This window comes from Anarhichas minor, unplaced genomic scaffold, assembly GCF_050575085.1.
Source record: "Anarhichas minor isolate MPS153535 unplaced genomic scaffold, ASM5057508v1 ptg000136l, whole genome shotgun sequence".
NCBI classification, from domain to species: Eukaryota; Metazoa; Chordata; class Actinopteri; order Perciformes; family Anarhichadidae; genus Anarhichas; species Anarhichas minor.
The window spans coordinates 293778-317973 of NW_027466582.1; the positions used below are offsets into that span (position 1 = coordinate 293778).

At 44.3% G+C, this 24196-nt stretch overlaps 1 protein-coding gene across 1 annotated transcript in view; it reads left to right on the top strand.

Moving 5' to 3' along the window:
* col12a1b (collagen, type XII, alpha 1b) overlaps positions 1–24196 on the top strand; it is a 111180-nt gene that overhangs the window by 15611 nt on the left and 71373 nt on the right. The window contains exons 12-24 of the mRNA XM_076083963.1: positions 1371–1643; positions 8074–8343; positions 10505–10771; positions 12028–12220; positions 13181–13305; positions 15457–15606; positions 15799–15918; positions 16795–16959; positions 17354–17500; positions 18878–19017; positions 21937–22066; positions 23001–23146; positions 23837–23966. Of these exons, the coding sequence (XP_075940078.1) occupies positions 1371–1643; positions 8074–8343; positions 10505–10771; positions 12028–12220; positions 13181–13305; positions 15457–15606; positions 15799–15918; positions 16795–16959; positions 17354–17500; positions 18878–19017; positions 21937–22066; positions 23001–23146; positions 23837–23966 (2256 nt within the window). The remainder of the gene's footprint in view (positions 1–1370; positions 1644–8073; positions 8344–10504; positions 10772–12027; positions 12221–13180; positions 13306–15456; positions 15607–15798; positions 15919–16794; positions 16960–17353; positions 17501–18877; positions 19018–21936; positions 22067–23000; positions 23147–23836; positions 23967–24196) is intronic.

Consider the following 24196-nt stretch of genomic DNA (forward strand, 5'->3'; position numbering starts at 1 on the left):
ATGATGAAAACATTCTGTCTTTCCGTCTATTTGCGTCATTTAAACTCCACAGTGGAAATAAGTATTTTTCTTTTTTTTAAAGTCGTCATCTGTCACACGGCGTTTGCTTTCCTTGCCGTGAGTGCCAGGAGTCCTCACATTGTTAGTACAACCTGCCACCCATCGAGCTCCTCGTCAGACCTGTCCGGCCTTACAGGGAGAGGAATGAAAAAACCAGACAGAAGCACGGAGAGCTGGGAAATAGAGGCGGGGCCAAGATGTGCTCGATGGGGATAAACAAGGGAGAAAGGGAAGTGTGGGGGGGGGGGGGGGGGGGGTTCACAACCCTGCAGGTTTTAACAGTGGAGTTAAACTTTGGAGATCATCTCGTGGAGGAACTTGCTGTGTTCTTCCAGCTCCACAGCTGCTTGTCGTCTGAGGTGATTTCTACTTTGACAGTTTATAAAAAACAAAGAGTCAGGATTGATCCCAGCCTGCTCCTCTCTGACATGAAACACCCAGCTGGCTCTCACATGGATTTATGTTTTTCCGTCCCCCCCCCATGCATGGCTTACAATATTGTTCCCATTACAATGTTTACAGTGCCATGACTTTATCTCAGAACTATGAGTTGCCTTGAGGCTTTTTCATGAATTTGCCCGTATTTTTGCTTGCAGCCTTTTCCACGAAGTCTTCTTGTGTTGGCAAAAAACTACCACAGCCAGAGGGGAAATCTAATTTTCTCCTTCATTTTCTGACTACTATTTGGGGAAAAAACAAAAGTACATTTCACTTAAAAACCAGGACATTTCATCAGTCGGTAGGAAAAAACATCACACAGTCCGGCAGATGCAAGAATACAATTCACAGTTCCACTCAGGCGGAACATGAGTCACCGCTTTATTCTAACTATTATTTCAAAGGGGAATTGTGTGAACATGCCGTACTTACACGAATGCACGTCCTGGTAGCCGCCCAGTACAAACAGTTCTTCTACCGTGCAGCTCGACTGGTGCAACGACATCTCACACACAATGTTTCTCGTCCACTTTTCATCCAGTTAAGAACATGATTCGTGATTATTAGGCCACAAAAATCCTGCTGATCCACTGTTTCTCAACGGTCTGTGGATCACTAACAGTCCATGATCGTGCAATTTGACTTTGTGACTTTTTACACACTATACAAGGAATCAATAATACAAAAATGACTAATAAATACCCAAAAGCAACTATACACCTTGAATATATACATTAGTCCAGACAAATACGTTTATTAATATTCTGTGCAATATCTTCACGTTTCTTTCCTTGAAATAGTAAAGTCCATGATGCAGATTGTTCTTCTGAGTCTGGCTTCATTTTTCTGACCTTTGTTCCCGACCTCCTCAGCCAGGGGTTCCCCCCGTGACCTGAGGGTTTCCGACGAGACCGTGTCGTCCATGAAGGTCTTCTGGGAGCAGGCCCCGGGGAACGTGCTCCAGTACCGTGTGGCGTACAAACCCTCCGCCGGCGGCCCCGGGAAGGAAGTGTCGGTAAAGGGCGACAGCAGGGCCACCCTCCTCAAGAACCTGCAGCCGGGAACTCAGTACGACATCTCTGTCAGCGCACGATACCCATCCGGTCCGGGCGACGCCCTGGAGGGACGGGGCTCCACGCTAGAAGGTAAACCAGTTACATTTTTGTTAAATCAATTGTTTTTAGTTGCTGGGTGCCGGAAAAACATCAGAACCAGCAGATAGATACCCAGACAGAGTTTGTGTCACCCAGGCGTCAACCTCCCATTCTGAGAGTGAATTCAAAGCTCCATGTGTTAAAGCTGCATTCTCTCTAGTGTCCACCAGGGGGCGACTCCTCTGGTTGTATAGAAGTCTATGAGAAAATGACTCTACTTCTCTCTTGATTTATTACCTCAGTAAACATTGTAAACATGAGTTTATGGTCTCAATCTCTAGTTTCAAGTCTTCTTCAATACAGCATGATGTTCATTTAGTACATTATGGTCCATTTAGAGTCAAACAGACCATAAAGCAGGGGATGCTTTAGGGCGGGGCTACACGGTGATTGACAGGTCTCTACCAGAGACGTATACGGCGTCTCTACGTCACTCCTCCTCAGTCCATATATGGTCACTTCCTGTTCACTGGTTGATAAAAGTAAAGATAGCGACGGCAAACTCGCTGAACTCGATGCTTCAAAACGTCCACAAACCGATGAGTGACATCACCATGACTACGTCCACTCCTTCTATACAGTCTGTGATCTCACACAGTGGAGCTGTAGCTCCTTCTTTTGGCCTCAGACAGTAACAGTAACAGTAACAGTAACAGTGGACAGAGCAGCCTCACAGACTCAGAGGTAAAGATGACAAACAGCAAGACCCAACAGGAATGTGACCCAGCTGAAGAGCAGCAGGGCTGGAAGGTTAGGAGGAGCTGACTCATTCCTGTCTCTGTTGCTGTCTTCCTCTCTGTTTATGTCTCCGTCTCCATGTGTCTCTGTTTCTCACCTTCTGTCTTTGTCTTCACTTCTGTTTTCTTTATCCACCTCCGCCTGTCTTTCTTCAGCCTCTTTCACACGTAGTTCCTGCTCGAATTACTGGGATAACCTTTCACTATTCACACACATGCACTGCATTCAGGAACATGTCCGCCTTTGTGTCTTTTAATACGAGCCATGAATATGCTGGAATAGATTTGGGCAAGGGACAGTCCTGCAGAGGCCCGATGTAAGAGTACATCTTATTATCTTTAGAAACACGGTGAAAAAATAAGCTGTTTTCACAGCTTTTCACGTCCCTGCAACGTTACTGCTTTCATTCACAACTCATCCATCCGCTGTTTTCCTTGAAATGCTACGAGGTCTTGAGGTTTTTTGAAAACTGGTGGTACAGACTTCCCTGAATATTGACCGCTGCTCCCTTTCACACGTGCAGGAAATATTCCTGAACATTTCACGGACATCATTCTGTTCGTTCCGCCCCGTGAGGGCTTGCCTGGGATTTTAATAGTGTGGTTCACGGTCTCTGTGTTGTCGGCCTTCACAGCCTCCAGATGCCTCTCTGCTCGCATCAACCCAACCGCCACCGTTTCTTCTTCTTCTTCATTCTTTCCAAAGCTTCAGGTTGTCTGGCCTGTACTGGCACAGCGTGGTGCATTTGTTTCTGCCGTGTTGCATTCAGGGTCTGGCTGTGAACTACGTGAACCCCCCCCCCCCCCCAGACAACCCTGGTGGCAGGAGTTTCTCATTACCTTAGTTGATCCGTGTTAAAGCCAGCTGCACTGATACTGTACCCACATTAAACCCAGTGAGCTCACTCTTATTGTACAGTAAGAGCTCGTATTAAGCCTCGCCGGGGCTCTCGGTTGAGCCCAAGAGATATTCTGTTTTCGACCAAATAGAAGCTAAAATGGAAAAGTCTTCTTGGTGCCAACAATCTGCAGGTTACGATGCTTTCTCTGATACATCAAAACAAATTCAGGCCGCTGCTCAAACTACCGTATAAAGGCTTTTTATTCATTCCTAACAATGGTACGGTAGATCCCGGGATAACGTCCAATGACATCCGTATAAATGAGGTCCATCTCGCTCAGCTGTTTGGTGTAAACTTGTCCACAGCTGATATATCATATTTAAGCTGCTTTTCCTTCACTTTCTACATTTGGACAAAACTCCAAATCCTTGACATTAACCAGGACTTCCTGATCGTAGGACCAGTGTGACGTGAGGTTTCTGTGGGATGGAGAACTTTTTATTATTGTTGGGAAATGGGAACATTTCGGGAATCACTTATTGTCAGATGATGCATCTTTTAAATGATCACCTCCGTCAAAGATATATTTGGTTTGTTTGTCAGCAGCATTTACTTGTGTTAACATTGGAGAACGGACATGTGGCTCCCTGCGGTCTCCAAAGTGCCCTCCTGGTTTTAAATGTCTTCCACCTGAAGCCAAAAAAACTCAAATACAAATCAAACTAAATCGTTTCTTACAGTTATTCCTTACAGTCTTTACTTGTATTGGCCTTCCAGGCTCGTTCAGGTGAAGCGTGACAGCGAGGTCTGGGTTCATGATGAGGTCTTACTTTCCAGCTTGGCCAGAACGCTGCAGATTTGAACTACAACCGGGCTCCGCTCAGTCTTCCTGCGGTGATTCTGGCCGGCAACACGGTTCAGTTCCCGGTTTAGAGTCGTGGTGAAAGAGCGAACATGTGTTTTAGGCCAGAAAACGACATCTCTAGAGTTGTCACATGAAGGCGATAGAGAACATGAGCGCTGTTCACTGGTTGTGAACACAGATTTCCCAACCACTGATGTAGGAAATGTGCTGAAAGGCTTCAGACATGTTTCCTTCCCATCTTCCATCATAATCTACGATGGAAGATGTTTTATCCGATATGTTAAATCTTCTGTTGAACCGTGAAGTGGACACATTTTATTCAAAGCAATGCAAAGTCATGTAGTCATCTACAGATTCTGCTTATCAAGCTGGATTTGATTGAATCTTAAAGCTGAGGTATGAAGTATCAAAGTACTTTGTGGTACTTTTTTGTTTGGGGGGGGGGGGGGGGTGTAAAAAGCTAAAATAAAGAAAACAAACGTTCTTTATCGTATGAATCAGAAACATCGTGTTTTTCTTCTATATTATAAACTCTGCACATTGTTTTGTATCGTGAGATGGGATTCTATTTAAACTTTTTGCCGGATGACTTTACGTGTTTTATGTCGAAGCCTCTGAGTTGAGCCCACGCCGAGGTCCCATTGAAATGAATGAGGAGAACCCATGGACTGTATATGAGAAGTGGACGTCGTCACCATTATGTCACTCTTTGGTTTGAGGACTGATGTTTTGAAGCCTTGAGTTTGGCATTTTGGTCGTCGTCATCTAGTGTTTTTGCAACCAGAAGTGACACGAGAGGCTGAAGTTCAGTTCAACCAGAACACTGAATAAGACACTTTCAAGTGACCAAAATGTTTCAATGAACTTCAACGAAGTGAAAACACGCTGTGAAAGAGTTCACGTTGTAAGACGAAACACGGACAACTCCCAGACGTGGTACATCGTCGTGGTAGAGACCTGTCAATCACCGTGTAGCCCCGCCCTAAAGCATCCCCTGCTTTATGGTCTGTGTGACTCTAAATGGACCATAATGTACTAAATGAACATCATGCTGTATTGAAGAAGACTTGAAACTAGAGATTGAGACCATAAACTCATGTTTACAATGTTTACTGAGGTAATAAATCAAGAGAGAAGTAGAGTCATTTTCTCATAGACTTCTGTACAACCAGAGGAGTCGCCCCCTGGTGGACATTAGAGAGAATGCAGCTTTAACACATGAAGCTTTGACTTCACTTAAAGAACCGGAGGTTGCCACCTGGTAGCGACTGACTCATTGATCGAGACAGCACTTCTCCTCTGGTGTGGAGTTGCACCAACAAAACTGCCGGAGTGATTTTTCTCTCCCCTCAGTCTGGGCCACCGGTGTGAAAACCGCAGTCAGTCTCTGCACCTCGCGGTGCTCTAAGCGGCCGACGGTAGATGGAACATGTCGAGTTGCCAAGTTTATACAAAGCGATGAGCCGAGAGAGAGTTTCCACTGCGACTGCGAGGCTTCAGCAGCAGGGAGTCTCCTCCTGTGGCATCGAGGCTCAGCTGCTCAGAGACCGACACAGGAAATATCTAAGAACTGTTATGACACGCACGTTAATCATGTCGCTGAAGAAGTCCAAGGATTTGAGTTGGACTCTGTTTCTCAGAGGTGGAGCTGCACGTAAATAAGGTTTAATGAAAATGCTTAATGCTCTCGTATAGTTTTCTATTTTTTATGCTATTCTTACTTTAGTTTATACCTCTTATTATTTATGTCCCTGTGCTGCTGTGATCTGATCATCACTTAACTTATCTTACCTCTCATCTCTTCCCCATTTAAAATTAATCTTGACCACATTTTTTTTATCATGATAATTGAGTAAAAGTATCAATAATTTAACCCTAAACTTCCTGAGATTAGTTGCCGCCACACATCTGTTAAGTTGCTCTTCTGGAGCTTTCGATTTTAACCACGCGATCTTCCTCAGTGTTTTCATTTTAGGTTCTACTGTCTTTGCTTCATTTCGTCCTCAAAACTTTAACATGTTTAGCAGAAAAGATGTGCGATAGATGAATAGATTGTGGGGACATGCAGAGCAGTGGAAATGTCCTCACAAGTGCATTAAATCTCCTGCGGTTTTGTTCACATTTGCCTCGTCACCGACTCTGGAAAAATAGGTCCGGGTGCATTTGAGGCGTCGTCTGCTGAGCGCCAGAATATTCCACACGCCATCTGTCTGCTGCAGTTATTTTCAACTCCGCTTCCAGCTCGCAGAGACGGCGCTCCTTGAAGCTGATAAAAAGAAAATTGGCAGCAGCTCCACGCAGCTCGCTGCATGTTAAATAAACTAATACATGTACATTCATGAAGCAGAGTACAGACTGGATGTTCAGCAGTAACATCACATCTAATGTGGTTTCATCATGTCGGCCCGTCAAATTAAAAGCCTCTTTACTTGTTATCAGAAGCGATGAAAGCTTTTTATCTCGGTCAAGACGCTTGTCGACCTGTTTTATTACTCAATTCACTAATAGAGATTTCCACAACAGTCTGGCCACATGTTTTACAGAAAGATGATCAAAGGGACATTTCCAGTATCAGTTGGCAGGAACAACAATAACCTCCACTCAACAGCGTCCAGGCGAGCTTCTCTTCCACTGTATTAAATGTACTTTTTCAGTATAAAAGTATCTTTAATTTGTATCCCGACCAGAAACAAATGTCCTGACGATAAACATTTGTTTTGTGTTGTCCTGTTCCTCCGCCGCTGGACTGTGATGTATCTCTCTTGATTACATATCTGGAGCTGATGCTTTGTGATAATTATCACGCGGTGGAAACTTCTCAGTGTTTCCAGCGCCTCCGCTGTACATGCTGTCACCTTCACTAAACTGGAGACGTCCGCCGCCGCCTCCTCCTCCTCGTCCTCGTCCTCGTCCTCCTCCTCGTCCTCCTCCTCGTCCTCCTCCTCCTCCTCCTCCTCCTCCATCATTCACACATATTTCCAGCTTCGTGCTCTGCCTCTATACGTCTCCTTCCAGCAACATGAGCCGCTGGGGTGGGACTAGATCTATAAGGGTTTCTGGCTGCAGCTCCTCAGGAAGTCTGAACCTCTGAAGACGCTTCAGTTCTGTCTCTCGTGTATCTTCTTGATTTCTGCGTGAGAACCGTCTTCAGCGTGAGCGTGTTTTTATAACCCGGTACATTTAGTCACTCCATCACTTCAACAAGGGTTCAGTCTCGGGCTTGGTTTTAATTTGACTTTAAAGTCGATCTGGAAGAGTTTCATTTAAATAAATCATCTATTGCTGCGTGAGGTGACTCAATGGGGCCTGGCATTTGCAGTGTTACGAACTGGTGTCTGTGGCGACATTCGTGTGAGACGAATAAACAACACATTTAAATCCTGGATCTCACTCTACCAACAGAGGGAAGCAAAGATTTGATGAAGCAAAGATGTCCAATAAATTACAATAAAGAGACTTCATCCTCTCGGTGGCTCAGTGGACACATGTCTCCTGTCTCCTGTGTCCTGTCTCCTGTCTCCTGATCCTCTGTACTCCCTAATGAAGCAGAGATGTCTTAAAATTAATCCTCAGAAATGTTGTGTTTTCTTTTTTTAAATCTCACGTGTCCCCCGGTTCCCTGCCCTTTATAGCCGTGGTCAACTCTTCTGACCACTTGATGGACTTTTAATAGTTTCCATGTTAGAAAACAAGCTGATCTGCCAGCAAATGCAAAAAGGTTCCTTTGTTTTAAAAAAGGAAGATTGCAAATACTGGAGAGAACGTCAGAGATTCATACGCTGTAGAAGTGGCACTATTGTGCACAGATATGTGGGAGTGTTTCTTTAAGAAATACAGATCTTTGGATCAAAATCTAAATACCTAAAGAATCTGAATGTTAAATTAGAATTTGTATGTAAAGAACAATGCTTCAGTAACCACATATCTTCCTGTGTGTTGCACTTATTAATTCACACCTTTGCTTGTGTTTTTTCCAGAGGTGGGACCTCCTGAGGACCTGGTCACCAGCGACGTGACCGACTCCAGCTTCGCAGCGTCGTGGACTGCGGCGCCCGGGAACGTGAAGATGTACCGGGTCCGATGGCGGTCGCTGGTCTCGGGGGAGACCAGAGAGAAAACGGTGCCGGGAGACGTGACCGACACCATGCTGGACGGTCTGAGTCCAGAGACGCTCTACCAGGTTTCTGTGGTCGCCGCCTACGATCAGAAAGACAGCGAGCCGCTCACCGGACAGGAAACCACCGACGGTAAGACGACAGACACCCAGTGAGCTCTGGAGACCAAAACATTCTCACTGATCTCACCTCAGACTGTGCAGCACTTTTCAAAACTGTGTTACCAATAGAATTATAAAATAAGTGCATGTACAAATATTTAAATGTGTATAAATCCAAAAGAAACACGATTATTAAGAAGCATTAAACAAAATATCTGTTGCAGCTTTCTGCAGGAAAGAGCAGCTCGTCTGAGCCAGCTGGAGGTTGCTCGAAGGTGCAGACATCAGTTGCTTCTAAAGTTTCTGCATGCGCGCCACAAGAATATGAGCCAAAGCATATTCGATACTTCCCATTTGTTGCAAGAAGAAAAATGGATTTCAGAGCTCGCACGATAGAACACACACGCTTTCAGCTTTCTGGGTCCAAATTGAAATGAAGATATTTGTTTTTGTTTCTTTTCAAACTGTAATTGTGAGTGAAACCCCAACGTGGTGACAGCTCCGCTGTGTTCCTCTCTCTGACACAACACAACTGGTGAGGGTAAATCTATGAGATCAACGTGTGTCCTGTGAGTGAACTGCTCACCGACGTGTTGAATCAGAGACAAAGCTCGCCCTAAACATGTCGACACATTCCTCGTTCTATATGCACACGTGTGAAACCTGACGCACGCGGGCCAACCGACGCAACGCAGCGTGCAGATGAACCGACGCGTCTTTAGCTCGCGTTGTTTTTCTCTCGATGCATCGATCCAAATGTTTCTAGTCCAGCTTCACGGATTTACTCAAAACCCATCAACACACAGAAAAGTTGGACGCCATGTTTCTTTTTTTTTACCGCCAGTAAAAATCAGCCAGTCTGAAACACTTTCATCGGGATCATTAAATATACATATTGTTCTTTTAATCACAAAGCAAAGTTGTTTTAATCACTTGCAGAATCATCGGAGTATGTGAAATTCATTTAATGGGCTTTTGGTTGTGTCGGGGGGGTGGACAGACAATGTGGTTGGCGTTTCCTCCACAGTTGATCACTTCTGGGTGAATGCCGAACTCACTACCAATTAGTTTTGGCATGAAGCTGATGGAATTACTCTGCGTTTATGAAAACATTACGATTACTGGAGGGATATAAAGAGAACCACACTTGGCCTGAACATAGAGAGGAGAATATGATTGTTTTTAGGGATTATGGTTTTAAAAAAGACAAAATGTTTGTGGTTGTTCAGTAGCCCCCGATGGAGTCGTACACATACGGAACATACACACTGGTAGAGTACGGTCTGTTATGGAGGTTTGATGCTGGAAGGAATAGAGTGGATGGAGGTTAACAGATAGATGGGTTCGATGAAAGAAGTTTTTAAAGATTCATCGTCGAATTTGTGAATACTACCAAGTAGTATAGAAGTTCTTCCTGCCAAACTATACCTCTATTTGATCCTTTTTGTGCCCAGATCTTGAAATACATGACTAATCACTGCAAGCGTTTGATCTAATGCGACGTATGATGACCCACAGACTGTAGACTAGAGATCGAGACCATAAACTCATGTTTACAATGTTTACTGAGGTAATAAATCAAGAGAGAAGTAGAGTCACTTTCTCATAGACTTCTATACAACCAGAGGAGTCGCCCCCTGGTGGACACTAGAGAGAATGCAGCTTTAACACATGAAGCTTTGGATTCACTTTAAAGAACCGGAGGGTGAGGCCTTACTAGAACCATCCAGTCTGTAGTGTTGTGAAGTTGAGCGCGGTATATTTGACGGAGGTGGTGGTTCAGCGTGTCGAGATGCCACCACAACGTTGGAAAATATGATTCTACTCCACGCCTTTGTGTCTGGTAGAAATCAATGTGGTGGTGGTATTTTACAAAACGGAATGCTTCGAAACAAGATGGGTATCGAATGAAGTATCGGTATTACTTTAAGGGAGCTGGTATTGTAATTGTATTATCAATACCAGCTCTGACTACACTGGAATTCTATGCAGAGCCAATAGAGTATAAATACGTTTGAAGAAGCATGGAAATATTTCCCAAATCCAGTTTCTGCCCATTCAAAAATACATCTGACAATACATTTATTAGATTTAAAAGACATTATTGAATATTTGCAATATCAATGTAAATCTGTCGGTCCATAGTTGCAGCACTCTGCTACATTAGAAAATGTATTTTTTTTTATTTTCAGCTTCTGCTGCCGCCAAAAAGTTGACCGTGTCGGACGAGACCGAGCGAAGCATGAAAGTCTCGTGGACGCCGGCGCCGGGCAAGGTGGCCCACTACCGGCTGAAGTACTTCCCCATCGGTGGAGGGAAAGAAGTGGCCCTCAAGATCCCCGGGACGACCACCTCCACCGTCATGAAGCGCCTGCAGCCCACCACCACCTACAACATCACCGTTCACCCCATCTACAAGCGCGGGGAAGGAAAAGCAAGGCAAGGAGTAGGAACGACACGTACGTTGGTCCATAATTCAACCCTCTGACAGACAGCACACCGCAGAGACATGTCCATCTAGACCAAGACGTTTAAAGTTCACTCTTAAAACATTACCATTGATGGAATGAAATGAAAGAAAAGAAATCTGCAGCTGAGGTGATCTTAGCGTTTAAATTATTATCTGCATAATTAATGCTCGGGGGACTTGTTTTCGTTCTATGATATGTCAATACTCAGCAACAACATTGCCTTTGATACGTTGCATTAAACGCTGCAGTGCTCTGTAATGCAGCAGCGACGCCCCCAGTGGACACCAGGAGAACAGCACGTTTATCACATGAGAAAAACAGCAAAACAAACATGAGAAAATGTCTCAATGTGGTTGAAAATAGTAAAACACTCCGTTTTGAAGCCAGGGCTCCAGATGAACAGCCTTGAACAGCAGAAGGCATGTGTTGTGCTGTAACGGCCGTGGGATCAGACATTGTGGGGACATTTTTGTCCTTTAGGACCTGAGTGTCTGTATTTTGGCTTCACAGTTTATTAGATACGTATTATAACGTACAACATTTAATCACACCCTTAACAAAACTTTAAAAGTCAAAAATGCTCCAGTGAAGCACAAGGGTTTGCTCTGTTTTTTAGGCAAAGCATCTATTCGTCCTGCTCTCGAGAGTCAGACTAACTCATGGAATGTAACTGACCGAGGTCAATCTCAATGCTCACCAAAACATTTAAGACTTTGTCTGAATCCACGATAAGAAGAAAAATGTGTTTGAATTCTCCGTAAATCAAAGCATCCCTCTAAGGTCAGGAGAACGTCTTCCGTCTCAACTGGCTTCCTGTTGAACGTCAGCGACGCAAAACAAACCGGCTTGTTTAACAGTTTTGTCACTCAAACGTCAAAACGAGTCGCTGCCTTGGAAACAAACGTGATTCTGTCCTCCGGGCTGCACATTCTTTACTGTGACTTCAAGTTTAAACGACTTGTTCAGATGAATGTTTGTCACACTACAGGACGACAGCAGCGTCTTTTCACCAGAACACACACTTAATAAACACAGTCCCCACCGTTACTAACACACGGCATGATGACACCGGGCTTTTTAACCAATGACACCGGGTTCAAGGTGTTGTATTATGGACTAATGAGAAACTGGTGGTGTGGCTGATCTTCAACAACCTTTCTTGCCGTGACTTTGATTTTTGTGTTGAATGTTCATTCGGCACAAGTTTGTCCTGAAGTTCTGGCACGGGTTCTTTCCCATTTCAGTGTCGCCCTTCAAGGCTCCCAGGAACCTCCAGACCTCAGAGCCCACCAAGACCAGCTTCAGGGTCTCCTGGGATCCGGCACCCGGTCAGGTCCGGGGCTACAAAGTCAGCTTTCACCCCGATGGGAATGATATCGACCTGGGCGAGCTCCTGGTCGGGCCCTACGACAACACAGTGGTCCTAGAGGAACTTAGGTAAGCGTTCATTATATATGTTATATGTTTAAATCTCATGACTGCATTAGAAAAGTTCACCACAGAGGGAAACAATAGACATCGGAGGGTCGGGTAGCAGTGCCATTTCCTGCCGACACCTGCATGTACATGTTCACACACATTTATATTTATTTGTTCTCATCACCTTGTTTTACTTTCCTTATTGTTGCTTCATTTATCTGCTTCTATTGTCTCGTGAAGCACTTTGTAACAAGCCCTAAATAAATAAAAGTATTCTTATTATCTTTATCGTTATTATCACAGCACCCGAGGAAAGAATCACGTAAACAGATCTTGTTACGGGAGCTTGTACATTTTCTTCAAACTATTTTATATTTGTTTTACAACTTGCTGAATAGTGTTTACATTATAACATCCATGTTATACTGAATATAACTACTCAAAACACGTTATCACTGAAACACACTCGTCGCTCTGAAAACAGCACATTCTCCCGGCAACGAACAGAAGCACGTGACTAATTATTGTGCAGAATGACTTCATTCAACTGCACTGGTTGTTTTGCCTGCTATGGCGAAGGCGTGACCCGCCGTACTCTGCGTCCGCTTTCAGCTAGCACTACCAGCATGAGGGGTGAGACTGGTTAACTGTAATATAAGAATGTCAGAGTAAGCCAATCAGAGGCAGAGGAGGGCGGGTCGTGCCCCATAGTAGGGAAGACATATTGCACCATGAAGAAGTCGTTCTGCATAATAATCAGCCATGTCTGTGCTTCTGTCTGCTGCAGGGATGAGTCCACCATCTCTAAAATAATGAGGATGATGGGGACGGTTTTTATCAGCTATTGTACAGAAAACAATCAAACTGTGGAAGGAAGGACAGATAAGAAGAGCAGGATGATCTCAGTTTAGCATTAACGTCTTCTTATTGAGATTATGAAATCTGATGCGAGTTCCTGTCGTGTCCTTCGTCCTTCAGGGCCGGAACAAAGTACTCTGTCGCCGTGTCCGGGATGTTTGACGGAGGGGAGAGTATGCCTCTGGCAGGAGAGGAGAAGACCACCCTCAGGGACGCCCCCGAGCCGCCTTCTGTCGACCCCTCTGGTAAAAGCTGATAACTCCACCCACACTGAGAACCTCCGTTAGCGGCCCGTAGAGAGCGGGGCCTGCAGACCAGACGCCGTCTGATCCAAGTCCTTCCGGGACAGCGGTGGTCCGCCCCCTAAATTACTGCCAGAAACATTGAATTACTAGTTGTGGAGGGGCATTAACATCACCGTCTCTTTGGAATCGCAGGCTGAAAACCGACACAGATGGTTGTTATTAGTGCAATTATCCTGAGCCGCTTGGCTCGGCGTTTCCTCACCTCCCTCGTATCTCATTGTGAATGTGATCTGGATCATTCAACAGACACGTGCTGAAGAGTCGACACTAACGCGTTCCCGACCCATTTATGTGCTGCACAGTTTGAGCCGACACCCACCAATGTGCTGACCTTAAAAGACCCGAAGAAACGTAAAGAAAAACCAAGTTTTAATCCCGTGTCGCTTTTGTTAAATCAATTATTTGTTGTTCAAAGACAAATACATAAAAACCCAGTCTTTCCTCTTCTTTGATGACTCATCCTTCAGTCAAATGAGACTTTGGGCCCCACCGGTCTTATAAAACCACGTTTGCGGATCGTATAGCTAACAGAGCCATGAATCAGCAAAGTGTCCCTTTCACCTTTTAACTGAGCTGATAAAAACACTGTTTACATGTCTGGGATTATAAAAGAAGGTCAGTTACTTCTGAGATGCTTTAGAAACTTTAGTTCGTCCTCTCGTGTTTCGGAGAAGAACCCAACGAACAGATCCTCGCGTGTTTAGAGCTAGCGCTCCGTCTGCGGAGGCTCACGCTACGCTGCCAAGCGTGAGTATAAACAAAGCTTAAGCCCCGCCCACTTTGTAGCGGCCCAATCAAATGCGAAGGATTTGATTTAAATCCCTTTTGTAACTGTCAAATATTCTGTTTCGCTGTGATCTACATCTACATTTCAGAAGCTTTAAAGACGCTTTAACTTCTGTTTCACCGGGACTCTAACCGTCGCCACAAACGTACGTCTTCGTTAGTTTGAACTCAGGATTCTGCCGTTAGGAAAATGTCGTGCTTCACACGAGACCCAGAGGGGGCGCTGACCCCGGGCAGAAGTTCCTGCTGTAATGGGGAGCAGACACGTCTTTTAAATGTTCGTCTTTTAAACAAAGTGAGAAAACCTCAACAGCGACTTGACATGATTGAACAAGTGAGCCGCCATTGGAAACGTTCAGAACACTGACTGTGGAGAAGAACCTCATACAAACACTTCTAAACATCTCTACTGTCCCTTTAATGTGAGGCAGTTAGATGATACTGATATTATCATATATACGTACATCTGCAGCCTTGAAGCACGTTTAGTCTCCTACAAGATTATATTTAAATCACATTTCTTTTAAAACACTTCTCTGTCAGTGAACACATCAGACTTTTGATTCTGGAGTGAAACCAAAAGCTGGCTGCAGGTTTCTGCAGGACACCAGTAGATTTATGTCCCACAGTTGAGCTGAGATGGATATTTATTGCTCAGACCGTTGCTCAGAGACACTGGATCCAGCAGTCGTCTGCGGCGCATTAGTTGCCTCTTAAAGCTGCCTGTGTTTATGACATCTGTTTTTATTAATGAACGTCGGAGGGGGACACATGAGCGAATTGTTTATAACTCAAACAGACGGTTCCTCTGAAGCATCTGTTTCCTGCAGCCAGCTGAGACAGATCTGAACTTTAAAAAAATATTTGTCAATTGATTATCTCCTAACCTGTTTTCAATTCCACACACAGGGGTCCGGCTTTTAAAACGCTCGGCATCCGCTGAAAAAAGAAAAGAAAAAAAACGATAGAGGAGGAGCGGCCATGTTTGTTTCCTACAGGTGCCTGGAGCAGGAATGTGCAATCGGCCTCGTATATCACAGAGAGGCTCAGTCCTGCTGCTGGAAGACCATGGGGCCGGTTCAGCGTCCAAACATCTCGCGACATCTGTTTGACGACGTGTGAATTATTGTTGTTGCGTAACGCTGTGTAAAAACAACCTGCTGTACAAACGTCTTCCACTTGTGATTCTCTCTCTGATGTTTCCTCTTTTTGTTCACATCTCTAGTTGTTCATGTGAAACACATCAGACGCTGTTGTGTTGTGTAGCAGAAACTCACTGCCCCCCCCCCCCCCCCCCCTCTGCAGACCTTCAGTGTAAGACCACAGCGAAGGCCGACATCGTGCTGCTGGTCGACGGCTCCTGGAGCATCGGACGCATCAACTTCAAGACCATCCGCAACTTCATCGCTCGCATGGTCAGCGTGTTCAACGTCGGGCCCGACAGAGTGCAGATTGGTAATATTCTCACTACGACCTGTACTTCTACCCCCAAAGCTGTGTGATGGCTACCACCACCTCTACTGTACAGTCCATTTCATTAAGGCGATCGCATGTTTTACAACCAGGTTGTTGTTGGTAAACCTGTTTCATTGTTTCTTCATAAAAGCTAAAGTGACAGGGTTGTTGTGTCCTCGGTGTTCTCTGCAGGTCTGGCTCAGTACAGCGGAGACCCAAAGACCGAGTGGCACCTGAACGCCCACCCGACCAAGGCGTCCCTGCTGGACGCCATCTCCAACCTGCCGTACAAAGGAGGCAACACCATGACAGGTAACGTGTCAACTTCCCTTCTCTGGGCGCTTTAGCTGAAGAACACTGAAGCTGTTTTTGCTCAAAAAGTGAGACAATAAAAAAAGATTTACTTTGTGAGATTTGAAAGTTAAACTCAAGGAAATATTCACGGAAACTTGCCAACATGCCCGGGACGTTTAAAACAGCCCTGAACGCAGTGAGATGCTTTCTCTTTCTATCATTGTACTTACAACATGATACTTCCTGTGATTAGAGGAATGTGTGACGAATAGAAATCAAGGTGAATGTTTTGTTTGATGGCAGAAAAGATTCACTGTGATTCAAAACAGAACTGATGAATTCACAGAGAAGAAGGTTTGCGGTCGCTGAATTATCACCATGAATTGTGCATCACTTGCAATTTTTATTTTTTAGGGTAATGATATGACACAAACACGGCCGAGAAGTTCTGCAGCTGAGTGCACTTTACCCATATTTCTTTCTGCAAAGAGGAAGGAAAGAAATCATTTGTTTATTCGTTCACGTAATCATTTTATTTCGTATTTATTTTTCCTGACAAAACTGTCAAAATAACAGAGTTTGAGGCGACATCACCTACAAATGTGCTTCAGTTCCCACCAACTCTCTGAAGACACCAATAATAACTGAAACTGTTTCAGTCAATCAGCGCTGATTAATATTGTGTTATTGTGTTATTCTAATAAGGCTCATTTGCATAGAAAGGGGCAAATTTTGTGCCAAATGTCTGAACATTAAACTAAGTAACTTAAAGGTGCAATTCACCCTTTGTGCTGCTCTGAGAGTTACCTTCTGCAGTGTGAAGATTTAGCTGCTAAATCCTTTTGTGAATCGGCCGCTGAATGTTTGGTGAAGCTCATTGTTCCCGTCTCACAGGGTTGGCATTGAGCTACATCCTGCAGAACAACTTCAAAGCCAGCGTGGGGATGCGTCCCGACGCCCGAAAGATCGGCATTCTGATCACTGACGGAAAGTCGCAGGACGAAATCATCTCCACGTCGAGGAGCCTGAAAGATAACGACATCGAGCTCTACGCCATCGGTACGTCACTTTAAATATCATACATTCTTTATATTGACAGTTTAAAACACATTATAACAGCTGGTTTTCCAGGATTCATCCTCTTAAGCTACATAGTCCAAACTCTGTTCAATATTTTCGATACATTTACTACTTTAGAAAGCTGTGAATTTAAATGTATTCATACAAAATGTCTGCAAGTTTTCAAATTATACAGAAATGAACTGAAACCAATGGCCAAACCAATCAGGTGATCAGTGAAAACTGTGATGACGAGCTTTGAGAGTATATTTTGTGTGTAGAGGTACATGGGATTAGATTTGATTGTAGTACTTTATATCATGTTAGTCTTGTCTTTTGGGGGTTTCTTCTTCTTCTTCTTCCACCGTGTTGACGTTTCGGTTTTTTCTCTCAGGCGTGAAGAACGCAGACGAGAACGAGCTGAGGTCGATCGCCTCCGACCCCGAAGAGATTCACATGTACAACGTGAAGGACTTCAAGTTCATGGTGGACATCATCGACGACCTCACCGTCAACCTGTGTAACAGCGTCAAAGGCCCGGGTAGGAACAGAGTCACATCGTCGGCATATAGAGTCATCATCACACTGCTGCCACGGGGATTAGAACCAAAGATCAAGATCTCAGAAGGCAGAACTCTGTCTGGTTATTCTACATTAATATATATTTATTTCCTTTGATGAATGAAAGTAGAGTTTCATTCATCAAAGGAACGACCAAATGTTTGTGAAACAGAATTCAACCTTTTAGAAATATCAACCATTTAGCTTGGAAACAACAATATAGTAGTGATTTTGTAAGAGGGGTTAATGGGCATGAATATGAATATGAATGACAATATGCATGACGGGGAACTGAAGCTGACACCAGACAAACAGTCATTTTACCGTAGGTTGCTGCTCTACTGCTGCCTCAGTCGGTTAGTTAGTATTGTTTGACTTTGGTGTTTTAATTCAGATTCACTTCTGCAAGATACAATCTCTGTTTTTGTGAATGAGTCTGGTTTCTTTAGAGAGAGAATAGATAAGAGCTTCAGTTCCCCGTCATGAAGGTAGAGAGGTGACAACATTCTCTTGTCTTCTGTTTCCTTCAACACAAGTGTTTTCCTCGTCAGGAGGCGCACACACACGTCCACAAGCTGTTGCAGATGCTGGCCACTCAAACTAAACAAGTCATTCTACATCGACCAGGTCTTCTTCCTGCTGAGTCAGATTTACACCGTTCAGTTACCTGTGGTCTCTGGACTTTAGAACGCCAAAGTGTTTAAGACTGACATCTATGAATAGAAATAGAAAGCACGCCGGAGGGTGTGAACGTCGCTCTGCTTATAAAGGACGACTAAACCTTTTAGTCCAAGTGAAGACATGAACATCGGCTACGTTACTCGTCCTCGGCACAGCTGCTACGACCCAGTTTGAATGATGACAATAATTGGTTGTTGAAAAGGTCAAATTCTACGGCGTCATTTTAATCCTCAGATGAGAACAAAGTGTCCAGTTATTCACAAATCAACTCTACTCTTTAACAGAACATCACAGCGCAGATGGATGAATTTGACTCCATTCTGTCCAACAACCTCGATTATTTCAGAGAATTAAAGAGATGTGGCAACACGGATCCGAACATCTGATAGAAACTTTCACGTTTTTTTCTACTTTTTGTCTCTAAATCATTTTTGGGAGGAAAATACAGAAAGTGATTTACAGCACAGCCGGAGAAAAGCATTCGTTTAAAGTCAGAAGAGCTCAAACCGGTAGAATAGATCTCCACACACTTAAACCTGTTTATCTTATTTAGCTGAAATATTCAGCGAGCCAAAAGGGGCGAACATGACGACGGCAGATTTGTGGCGTCAGGGTTCACGGGTGTGAAGTACTTTGACGTGTCGGCTCACATTCCCTCTTCATTCCTTCTCAGAAGGAGAGCTGGAGGCGCCCACCGACCTGGTGACCTCGGAGGTGACCCACCGCTCCTTCCGTGCCACCTGGACGGCGCCCGCCGGCCCCGTGGACACGTACCGCGTCACCTACACGATGGTGGCCGGGGGGCCCACCCGGGAGGTGAGATGAAGAGCTCTCACTACTTCCTCCTCTTACAAAATGTCTCTTTTTTTTACATTCAAAGCTTATATTGAGGTTTTCGTGTGAAACTTTAAATGTCTGTCGTGGGGAAAAGTAGATTTTGTTCTGAATGAATTCATGGTGCTGTTAGATTGCTGCTGGACCGCCCTGTTAATACAGGTGCTGCCTCTCTTTGCGTGACAGCAAACGCATTGAGAGGCTGAACGCCAACAAGATTGGATTGAAGCAGAATATTTCGTTGCATAAAAACACGTCGTGAATGTAACTTGCTGCAGAGCTTCTGCACATTTTGATTCAGACAGAAATGTCACGAGGGTTGTGGATGATGTTTCTTTCCCCTTCACGTCTTAAACCTGGTTTAGATATAAAGAGCTGCTTCTCTCAGTGTTGTCTGGAATCAGTTTGACTCTATTGTTCCAGGTTTGAATGTTCAAAAGACTCAGATAATTGGTGTATTTCATCAGAGGAATCTGCTCAGCGTGCTTCTCGCTGGCCAGGAAACATCTACCATCTCTTGGCGCTGGACACGACCCTGAATATCAAATAGCATCTTGTTTGCTTATTAATTGGCTCCCATTAGACCTTCCCTAAACTGTAACAGATATGTGTGAACCGCCACCACACAGCTGAGATTCACTACTTCCTGTGACGTTAGACAATGAAAGGTTGTCTGTGACACAAAAGCAGACTAATTGATGCTCAAACCGCCCCCTGTTGTTTAATATGCTCGTAGGTGTCGTCCTATGGTGAAACCCCCCTCACACTGCTGGAAGAGTTTCCACGTACCTGGGTCTGGCTTTTTATTCAAAGCCCCCTCAGGGACTGAAACCTGGATCCCAGTTGCTTTTGTGAACCTGCATTTAGTTTACTCTGAACCTCCCATCACGTCGGTGTCTTTAAACCCAGGGCGCTGGGTCTGTCCCATCCTTTGGTGGTTTTATTGGCCCACGTCAGAGGGAGATTATAACCGGGCCGTCGTGGACCTCACAGGGCTCTGAGACGCCTCCTTCTCCTCTTTCTCCTCGTCTGTTTACGTTGGACTGCAGAGCTCAGCATCTTGAGATATATTATATTTACACGCTGGGTGTTTGGTGAAGGTCTTATCGGCAGTGATTTATAAGAGAGGGAATTCCTAAACTCTCGGTAACAAGGGAGGGTTCAGGCATGAGGCCATGGCACGCTGCCAACAGGGGAAACACGTATTACTGTGTGTTGGATGTATTTATACACCAGGGAGGCATTAATAGACCCAATGAGCTGAAGTGGGGGGGGTTTCTGTGTTGTTATAAGTGTTTAAGGAGTTGTCTGGATAACTGTGAGTAAAACTTAAGATTCGTGTTAATGGATATCGTGGGTGGTTTTCGTGTTTTAGGTCAATAAATACCACCGGTTTACACCTCAGAGGTGAGACAAAGTCTGTGTGTTGTAGGTCTCAAGTCTTGGCTGTGAAGACCAGAGTCACTTCCAAGTTTCTGGAGTTCTGCTGTGTCTCGATTTGAATTCTTGCATCCTTACGCTTGTTATTGAGAGTGCATGAGTGCGTTCACACAGACAGTAAGCAGAGCACTGTGAGTAAGTGGACGGTGTGTGGAACACTTGACACTTCTCACCCTCAACGGTCGCCATCTTGGTTCAACGTTACCTCAGGCAGCGGTTCGTATGATACTTCATAGAAACTAGAAGCAGATTTAACTGAATGAGTTACAGACATGAATAACCTGATAGGAGGGACGAGGAGCTGCAGCCTCGCTGTGCTTCTTCGTCTTTTCTCCTCTGGGTTTGATTTCCCAGCCAAACAGGAACTTGATGCAGTTCAGCAGCCAGCCAGGTTCCTTAATTAATGACGACTTTCCCACCGGCACATGAACGCACCACGATCATTGTGGCTCTAACAGCCTTTAATCACTGCAAGTCAATCTTCATTAGTAGATTTCTGAAACACGAAGTGATGAATCCTCTAAAGGCTGAGCTCTGAAGGTCTGATGAGATTCTCTGTTTGTGTTTGCTGATTGGTGGTTAGAACATTTAATGCTGCTCTTTGATCTTTCCACTTCATAATCAGCAGACGAGTCCTTTCAGACGGCAGCAAGTCTCTGAGCTTCAATAGATTCATTCTGAAGTGTATTATTGGAAAGAACAAAACAATTGGCAGCTTCATCTTCAGCTACTTATGACGGAGTATTAGCACCACTGCAGGTCAAATAAATATAGAAAACAGAGCCGGGGGAGGAGGATGATACTGTAATATGATATATTGTGTTATTATAATATATTATACTATAATATTTCAAGAAAGACATTTTCTCTGAGGTTATAAACTCAAAGATCTGTGAGAAAAACAAAACAAGTAAATGATTAAAGTCACAAATTACCGAGAAAAAAACGTTTGTTTTCTGTTTTTGCTTAACTTCACAACGTTTGATCAACCTCGTCACACCGCTGAACACTTCAGTATCGGACGCCACCAAGAAGAAGACACATTAGTTATATCAGTATTTATTTATGTTCATAAAGGAACAAAGAAAGAACGTGAAAGTAAACACGTGTATGTGTCTTTCAGGACCTTTTCCCTCACTCAATTGAAAAATTGAAAACTCACAGATCTCACTGTACATGACATTTATTCAAATGAAAATCTTTTAGATTATTATTTTAAATGTGCCTGAGTTGTGTGAAAACACTTGATTGACATGTTTGGGTTTGGATTGTTGTCTGTAGGACAGCACGAATGTCCCGCTTATTGTTGTTTTTTTGACTCTACGTTAGTACAGATCGTTACTGAGACTTCTGCTGCCACTTCCTCAGATTTTGATATTTATCACGCAGAAGAACTTTGTCACAACTCTTACCTGTTTTCAAAAATGAGTCCCAGGGAGAAAACGTCCTTTATCCTTTCAGCTGCTGGTGAACGGCTCGGTGAACACGGCGGTGCTGGAGGGCCTGAACCATCTGACCGAGTACGTGGTCAACGTCTACTCCGGGGTCGGCGAGGAGAGCAGCGAGCCTCTGAAGGGCACCGAGACCACCTGTAAGTGTTTCCTTCTTTTTATATGTTCCTCTTGGTCTTAAGAGAGAAGAGCTCAGCCTCCATGTTGGACGGCGTTTGTTTTCCCAAGAAACCCGCTTTCCTTTTTCGGGGCGACAGACGTGATTAAAGAGGAGCTTTGACGGCGTTTTTTTGGTTTTGTTTCCTGAGATAAACAACCTGATTTCTCTGCTCGTTATTTCACACGCTCACATTTGTTCTCGTATATATTTAGCATCTGATATGAGGCGGAAAAAAGACAAACACAACGTCCCATGATGCAATGGTGTGAGTGCCGTTAGATCACTGTGGCTTCACCTGCTGTCATTTCTTTGAAAGCTCATGATGTCCTCGGTAAAGCTCTGTCTGGAGTCTGTCAGTGTGACTCAAACATGAAGCCTGTAAAGGCTGCTGGCTGCAGGCGTCTTATTGTGTGAAAACTACACTCTTGTAAAAACACATGTTTATGGGTTCAGCGTTCCTGCAGATCCTTTAAAACTATTTTATCGTATTTATTTAATCTATCTATGAATAAGTTCCTCCTTGTTGTAGAAGCAGCTATAGTCATAATGATGCATCAGGAAATAGTTTGTGGAGCTACAACACAATCAGTAATTATTAAGGAACTCTCACGAATGTTATATTCACTCCATTATGTTTACAAGACTTTCCCTTCAATTTTAATTATTCTAAAATTGATCTTATATTAAATTCATTTAAGTGGCATTAAAAACAAGTCTGAACTTTAATCTGAGGGTGCTGAAGATGGTACATCCTGGGTCACAGTTTGTATCATTATTCTTTTTTCTTTGCCAAACCAAAAAAACATATTTCGTTTGGTGCAATTGTTGCTCTCAGTCTCCTTCAGATACTTCATGTGACATGAAAGCACTGAGTTGGTATCATCAGCTCTGACTGAGTGTCTCTGTCCTCTCAGTGCGGCTGTCAGCAGTGACCAACATGAACGTTTACGACGAGACCTCCAGCACCATGAGGGTGAGGTGGGACCAGGCGGGCGGAGCCACCGGCTACATGCTGCTGTACAAATCCATCAACGCCACCGAGCCTCAGCTGGAGAACGAGGTAAAGTAACGCAGACCGAGTGAAGCCGATGCTTCACGTGTTAAAGCTGCATTCTCTCTCGTGTCCACCAGGGGGCGACTCCTCTGGTTGTATAGAAGTCTATGAGAAAATGACTCTACTTCTCTCTTGATTTATTACCTCAGTAAACATTGTAAACATGAGTTTATGGTCTCAATCTCTAGTTTCAAGTCTTCTTCAATACAGCATGATGTTCATTTAGTACATTATGGTCCATTTAGAGTCAAACAGACCATAAAGCAGGGGATGCTTTAGGGCGGGACTACACAGTGATTGACAGGTCTCAACCACGACGTGTACGGCGTCTCTACGTCACTCCTCCTCAGTCCAGATATGGTCACTTCCTGTTTATTGATTGTGAAAAAAACAACATGGCGACGGCCAAATCGCTGAACTGGAGGCTTTAAAACATCGGTCCACAAACCAATGACTTCACCATGACTGCGTCCACTTCTTATACAGTCTTTGGTCTTTACTGGAAAATATGCAGCTGAAGTTCGAATCAAAATGATTTTCACTGCCAACGACTGTGTCTCTGTAACTGTTGTGCTGATGATACGAATAATAAGTAATGAATGAGTGTAGAACGTGCAGAAACACCGGTGTGGAGCATTACAGTGTGCTCTATCAGTCCAGCATGTTCACCAGCTGTTTCCGTGTGTCCCTCTGCAGGTTCGTGTTGGAGGAGATGTATCTGACGTCCAGCTGGTGCAGCTGATCCCCAACACACAGTACTCCATCTCTCTTTATGCGCTGTATGGAGAAGCTGTCAGCGAGCCTCTGGAGGGGAGAGGAGTCACCCGTAAGTCATGTTTAAATGATGAGTCTTTAGCTCAGAAATAATCCGACGCTGTCGAAGCAGAAGAGCCACAGTTTTACCGGGAAAGTAACGTCAGACTGAAGCTCAGTTTGAAATAGAAGCAACAAGTTTTCATGGTGGAAAAATAATCAAAATGCCCATTTATACTCCATATAAATCACTCAGCAGCACAATCCTTCCTCAGATATTGTTCCAGCACAACCCTCCAGAGC